The 7,185-nt window shown below is 37.0% G+C and overlaps 1 protein-coding gene across 1 annotated transcript; it reads right to left on the bottom strand.

The window, feature by feature from the left end:
• Window positions 1–292: 292 nt before the first annotated feature.
• On the bottom strand, window positions 293–6,768 carry LOC574779 (lys-63-specific deubiquitinase BRCC36). Its single transcript, XM_030982337.1, has 6 exons — window positions 6,558–6,768; window positions 5,851–5,970; window positions 5,125–5,212; window positions 3,674–3,827; window positions 2,406–2,581; window positions 293–1,795 (listed from the first exon to the last, which is right to left on the bottom strand). The coding sequence occupies exons 1-6, from the start codon at window positions 6,660–6,662 to the stop codon at window positions 1,641–1,643; spliced, it is 798 nt and encodes a 265-aa protein (XP_030838197.1). The 5' UTR covers window positions 6,663–6,768; the 3' UTR covers window positions 293–1,640.
• Between the last annotated feature and the right edge of the window lie 417 nt (window positions 6,769–7,185).

The following is a 7,185-nucleotide window of genomic DNA, read 5'->3' as shown; positions in this document are numbered from 1 at the left end:
CTAATCGGTCGATTTTATTCAAGAAACATCGTTTCATAGCTAAATTAATATCTTGACCTTGAGAGGGAGCTATACAACATAAAGAGTTTATTATTTATTATTTCATAACTTTAGACTCAATTTCAACCGCGACAACGATCAATGAATATTGTAGAAATGCATATGCTTCCAATATGTTAATTTGAACCAAATTCATGACCCCATACCAAAACTTTGTAATACCTTTAAGAGGGAGCACATCATAGCAAACCGTACAATCACAGATTAAAAATTCAATACAGACAAATCAGAATGAGATTCATGAATGTTTAATAATATCACTATCCATTTTAGTACATAAAATTCACTTTAATTCTGCTCTTTATGCTTGACACAAAATATAAACATTGTAACAATTTAGTACTCAAATATAATAGCAGCCTAGTAGTAACAAAGCAATACCCAATTAATCGTGCTCAAGAGGGCCTAAGAAAGTCATTTTGTCCGCACTTTTCAAAGTCTTGACCGTGAACCACCTGGAAGGATCTGCTTTAAAAAGAAAATTGTAGCTATTCCCCTTGGATCAGATAAAGACCTTGAACAAAGATAATTTTCTTAGTATTACAAGTGTCAGAACTGTAAATTTTAGGAGTAGATTGTGTCTAAAACAAAGTTCATATGACCTCGTATACGAATGCAGAATTTTGGCGCCCAAATGGCATCCCTTGTTTCAGATCTTTTAGCTTTCATGGTAATCCCTCGGATATGACTTTAAATGGAGGCCAGTGTACAGGAGAGTCACCCCTCTTACACGTAAAGAACCCACTGCACTATTTGTATAAGAGTAGGGGGAAACCATGGTGTAGTGGTCCACCTACATACCCCAATCAGGTCAAGTATATACGGCATCTGCAAGAATCTTTAGTATTGAAGGAGGCAGATTATCTTGAATAAGAAGAAAAAGAAGAATTACATCTGGACAGTCAGCAAATTTTTTTTGTGTGTGTGAAGAAACCCTGGTCTATATGTTTGTCCCATTAATACTTCTTTCAGCGGCAGAAGACACATATTGAAAGATGCATTTACGGGTCCATCCATGTTGAACAAGATCACAACAAATGCCAAAAAAAACATGAACGGACGACACAGCTTCACTAGATGGGTCCATTGATGATGATTCAGGCAACAATTGCAGCAGGAACATCCTCGGGCAAGGCAGGTTGTAACGTCAGATGCACTGCCTCAATAAACACATCAATGGCATAGAGTTTCATAAGCTGCTAGCATTCTGAGGGTCCATTATAGATGGCTTACACGAGGGTGAAGATCTCGGTCAGAACATACTCAAGCTGGGAAGCTTGTGACATCAGATGCAGTGCCTCAATATAACATCAATGGTATAGAGTTTCATAAGCTGCTAGCATTCTGAGGGTCGTTTATAGATGGTTTGTACGAGGGTGAAGATCTTGGTCAGAACATACTCAAGCTGGGAAGCTTGTGACATCAGGTGCACTGCCTCAATCACATATCAATGTACTAAGTTCACAACCCGCCAGATTTAAAAGGGTCCATTGTTGACAGCTTCGATGAAAATTAGGGCAAGAATATCCCCTGGCTTCATGATCCCAATTGTCTGATAGAACATATCCATGGTACCAAGTTCATGAGCTGCCCGTTTTCAGTTCCTCCATCAACTGTTTCTTTTCCCGTTCCATATCCTCGATGAGTTGCATGTTCTTTTCAAGTCTGTTTTCTAATGTCTGCAGTAACGGCCCTGTCAGTCTCTCTAGCTGGTGACAAACCGATTTTGTGTACACTGTAGTAGGAATGAGATAGAGAAATAAGATACGTGTAGTCAAATACAATAGCAAATATCACAAGATATCACCCAATATTTTCATAAGTCCATCAAACAATATTTAATCAAACGACACGACGTTTTTCAAAATGTTTTTCAAAACAATAGCAAGCAGACAATAAAGAAAGATAATGCATTTTTGGTTAAAAGTTGTATACAATACATTTGTCAACACACTTCTTAGTTTAGGACCTTCATGAAGTGTCAGCCCTTTTCCCAGCAACAAATGTTTATGAATGAAAAGAAATACAGTGTTGTGTCAGTTGTAATTGACTTGATTCATGGCATGTGAACTTTCACGACTCTGAATCACTTGCAAAATTCACAAACATTAAATTTCATCCGTTGGAGTTCAAAAATGTTGTGGCGTAACATTTTTGCAAGTATGAATCACTCACAGAATTCGCCAACATTAAGCATGTCTGTTGGAATCCAATAATGTAGTTGCATGAAATTGTTAACAGTCTGAATCACTTACAAAATCTGCAAACTCAATGTCAATACCTAAAAGTGTTTTGTTTTACAACACAGTAGATCAACTAAACGGCATTACAGAGGGTGATCTCACCTGCACCATTGTGTATAGCTGTCAGGAGATGCCCTTGCGTTGAATCGCTGGCCTTCCCGTATGCTTCCCCCTCCTCCATGGTCAGTATCCGTGGTAACTCGGCCAAGGCGTCTAGACATGCCCGGCCAAAGGTTTGCTGTGGAATGATGTGAAGTGCAATCTCCAGTCTCTCATACCTACAAACAGAGAACAAAAATATATGAAGTTTATGGGGTGATGAGCATGGTACAGTGGACTACATAAATTAATAAAAGACTTGATATAACCCAGAATATTTTACTAGTCCTGCATCTTAGTATATTGTATCTAATATGTTTTTATCTCTGATTTCAATAACACACACACATGTCCTGTGTCCCAAGAAGTTGTTACATGGTTTCATAGTACTCATCATATTTTCATGGTATATAACCATTGCCAACAAGTTGAGTTAAGATTCCCCCCCCCCCCCCCCCCACAATAAACATAACAACTCAAATATTGAATTTACTGGCAAGGTTTTTTTTTTTAAATCATTAGATATTAAAACTATAAGTACTATTACTTTTAATACTACTAATAATGAAAAATCTTGTTAACCCAGGGAAGGATCATCAGTATTAATACTGTTCTCCCTAAGGGCCTTGCAATCATACTGTTGAAAGATGTTTTAAACGATTCCAGCAAATATTATGAAAGCTTTAAAATACAGACAGATTGTGCATTACTCCTGAAAACAAATCTGTGCACCTATAAAATGACAAAAATGTAGGCTCAACTGTGATCATACATCAATACAGGTTATTTGGGTTAGCATCGGAGTTAGTTGTGTCATGGGTTATTCTGCAATTGTACGGGTTAGGGTAAATATATATTAAAGCCCCACTGTACTACTTGTAGCTACTTGCTCCCTCTATATAGAAAACAATGCTTAATTGGTGACCATTGGTCCCCCATGATCCTCTTTTTCTGATGTTAATTGAGAGCCGAGTTGAGGAGATAGCCACCTGTCAGTGACTACCCTGGGTGGTTTCATCCCTCTTGGCCAAACTAGTACAGACGGCCTTAAATCTTATCTGTACTAGTTTACAGGAGGGATTAGAACGCCCTGCAAGGTCACTGGACAGGTGGTTATCTCATCAACTCAGCTCTCAGTTAACATTAGAAAAAGAGGATCATGGGGCACCAATGGTCACCGATTAGGCATTGTTTGTTATATAGAGGGCGCAAGTAGCTTCAAGTAGTGCAGTGGAGCTTTAATATAAACAGAGGATGGAACAAAATCTTACTGAGGTGCCTCTCCCTCTGGATTCTGGTTGATGGACTGAAAACAGGTGACCTGGATGAGGCCCTGGTTGGTTGAGTTGTCGTCGTTAAAACATGAGAAGATTAAACCTACAAAGCATTCATCAAGCAGCTGGTATGATGCTTGAGTTTGGACATCTAGGAGTCAAAAACAAAGACAGGATGTAGTAGTCATGAGATATCTTTTAGAAAATGGTTTGATTGTATTGTGCATCCATACATAGAGGTAATAATAATAATAATAATATACCATACTTATATAGCCCATATCACAATATGTCTCTATGCACTGTATATGCACTTTCGAGGGACTTGGATATTACTACCCTGGCTTTAGCTCTGGTGTTTTGGACTAGTAGATGGTTTGAATGCATTGTGCATCTATACATAGAGGTGTTTTGGTCTAGGAGACGTGTCTCCAGATTGTGAACCACAAGACACAGGGTTCCAATCCCTGCCATTAAAAACCAACGTCCTTTGACAAGACATTAATCTACATTTGCCACACTTTACCCAAGTGTAGTAAGCAGTACCTGGTGGGATTTATTCCTTAAATGCACTGAGCGCTACGTTTGACAGAGCTAAAGCCAGGGTAGTAATATATAAGTCCCTCGAAAGTGCATATTAAAAGACAATACTTCATAGGATATGCACTATACCAGAATGGCATATTATTAATATCATTAATTATACGTGCTTAACTCGGTACTACTAAACTTTTATTGTGACGAATGCCAACAATTTGTGGTTTGTCTCAATAACACTTGATTCAGAGCACTAAAATGTTCATACCAGGGGGGTGTTTCACAAAGATCCTAAGTTGAACTAAGTTGGACTTAACAATTATGGAAAGCCATTAGCATTTTTGAAAATATTTTTCAAAAGTTATTTTAAATATGGCATAAAATGTTGATTTAAATCATTCATATTTTCTATTATCATGGGAGATTTCATGTTCTTGATTGGGAATTTATGAAAAGTCTAAAATACTTGAATTTTTGCTTTTGAATATATTTATTTTAAGGCTTCAAATGGCTCTCCATAATTGTCCATAGTCCAACTTAGAGTTAAGTTCGACTTAGAATCTTTGTGAAACACCCCCAGATGCATGAGTAGAAAGAGCATGCACACGCATGTAACACATTTAAATATTGCAATAGATGCAGGGAATTTTACAATGAAAATAAATTGCTAGATTCTGAGGTTGGCAACATTTTGAGAGGCTGAAAATCAATGTTTTTTAAAAATATTAATTTGTAATTTCTTAACTTGTTGATATAATATCTGTTCATGTACAATATTTCATCTATATGCATTTTTAATGCCAGTTTTTCCAATGTCAGCAAAAAATATTAACCTTTAAATAATTCCTGTCCTAAAAGGGTTAAAGGTAAAACCAATGTATTGTTCAGTTATGTAACACAACTATACTTACCAACATGCGAGGGCCAAACTGTGATGTGAGGGTGAGAGTGGTACCAACCCACTACCCTAAGGGGCCGTTTCATCTCTTGTGCTAATCTGTAAATATAATCGTTAAGGAATGTAAAATTGCTTTGAAGAAGCTATCTATCCCACTCTCATAAGTGATCATCAAGAGAAAATCCCCTCCCAATACCACCCCCCCCCCCTCCCCCTCTCTCTCTCTTCAAACATGTACTGGATATACATAAGAAAGTTTGATTGTTAACAGTTCACATCTTTCCCTGTTAATAAAAGAGAGGAAAAATAGCTTTGAAACAAATGCAACACAGCACCATACTAATACAGAGAAAAGGGAAGAAAGGCCCTCCCCTCCTGAATGAAACATATTCAACAGCTTTACCTTACTTTTAACAAACAAGTGTAAAAATGAGCATCTTTCTCCTTCCTTGTTTAAGATTTGATACAAACAATATGAGTATTTTGAAAAGAGCTTTGTGAGGTTATAACCTTGTATGTATCCCAGATACACTTGTACATGAAAGCTCCTTGATTATAGACAATATGAATGATTTGAATCAACATTTCATGTGTTTTAAAATAATTTCTACAAAATATTTTCGATGATGCCAACGGCTTTCCATAATTGTAAAGTCCAACTTAGAGATAAGTTCAACTTATGATCCTTGTGAAACACTCCCAAGGATAGTAATGCAGCTATGTGTGGTCAAAAGGATATCTCAGCTTCAGACGCTGCAAACGAGAGTTGTTCTGGAGATATCTCTACTCTATCTTTCCTCTTATCTGATCTACGCAGCATGATCACTGAAACGATGTGTACTATCTTATTAGTGTCAATCTGTAAAGATAATAAACAAGAATGAATGAATAAAATATCAATGAACGATGAAAAGGCACACATTGATTAACAATGGACTTTGAATATTTGGAATCAATACTTGTATTTTTCTTCATTTAAAGCTCTAATTTGGCGAAGGGAAAACTTCTCTAGATTTACAAAGAAGTGTATTTGAAATCAAACTACTACAAGATCTCCATTGTGAAAATCCTCAATAATTCATTTACATTATATCAATTCAATAAATGTTCAAATAGCAAGTAATTTCTGAGCAGATTTTCACGCATTTACCAAAGATTGAACTTTTACATTTTCAATTTTGTGGTTTTTATTTTGTTTTCATTTTTGAGTTGCTTGGCCCTTACTTAATTCAGAACAATACAATGAACCCTGTTTTGTACATTATCACAGCGGCATTTGTCATTTTCGCAAAACATATTTCAACAAGCACATCATGAATAATCGAGACTGAAAATATAATTTAAAATGTAGGGTCTAGTCTAGAAATATACTTCTCATTGCATATATACTTTGACTACACTGTTCAACTAACACAAATTTCAACATATGGGACTAGGTAAACCCACCTCTCCAATGCACAACCCCATAACTTCTTCTCTTTCAGTAGAAAATGCATGGGTGAGGCACACCATAAAGGCATCAGCCGCTAAGTTGACACCAGAAGCTGTCATTCTCCAATAATGATACTCAATATAAGAAGAATAATGTTTTTAGTTTTAATTTTAGTTTTGTAATCGGCTGTGCTCTTCCGGATTTTAGCTGAGCTGAGCAAGAAGTATTAGTTGATAATTGAGTTGGGTACGGTAGAACTTAGAAGGTCGATAATAGGATATCTCGTGAATACATCCAAGGGCGACGGTGCATGGATAAAGAGCAAAGACAGTGGCGGATCCAGGGGGGGGGGGGGCAGTGGCGTACCTGGGGTACTCCGTCAGGGGGGGGGGGGCAAGCGACCGAAACAAACAAAAAAAGGCGATGCTAATTTTCACTTCTGGCGAGCGAGCGAGCAAAAAAAAATCTTTAAGTAACGTTTGGTATATAAACTGGTATTGTTGCAAGTTGGGGGTGGGAACATTCACTTGTTAGCGACGTTAATTTCATTTTTTTGCAAACGAGTGTAGCGAGCAAGAAAAAAATCACTTCTTTTTTAATAATTGCCACTTAAACTTTGTTCAATTGTCCCATGCAGGGCGC

The sequence above is a fragment of the Strongylocentrotus purpuratus genome, unplaced genomic scaffold (assembly GCF_000002235.5).
Source record: "Strongylocentrotus purpuratus isolate Spur 01 unplaced genomic scaffold, Spur_5.0 spur5_scaffold_12, whole genome shotgun sequence".
In the NCBI taxonomy this organism is placed as follows: Eukaryota; Metazoa; Echinodermata; class Echinoidea; order Camarodonta; family Strongylocentrotidae; genus Strongylocentrotus; species Strongylocentrotus purpuratus.
This window is presented reverse-complemented; position numbering and strand designations above follow the sequence as displayed.

Excerpts from the sequence above, each read along its gene's own strand:
- LOC574779 (XM_030982337.1), bottom strand. The coding sequence starts at position 6,662 with ATGACAGCTTCTGGTGTCAACTTAGCGGCTGATGCCTTTATGGTGTGC. Across the intron at positions 5,213-5,850 it reads TTGCAGCGTCTGAAGCTGAG|AGATTAGCACAAGAGATGAA; the intron begins ATATCCTTTTGA and ends GATTATATTTAC. Across the intron at positions 2,582-3,673 it reads CCAGAGGGAGAGGCACCTCA|GTATGAGAGACTGGAGATTG; the intron begins GTAAGATTTTGT and ends CTCTGTTTGTAG.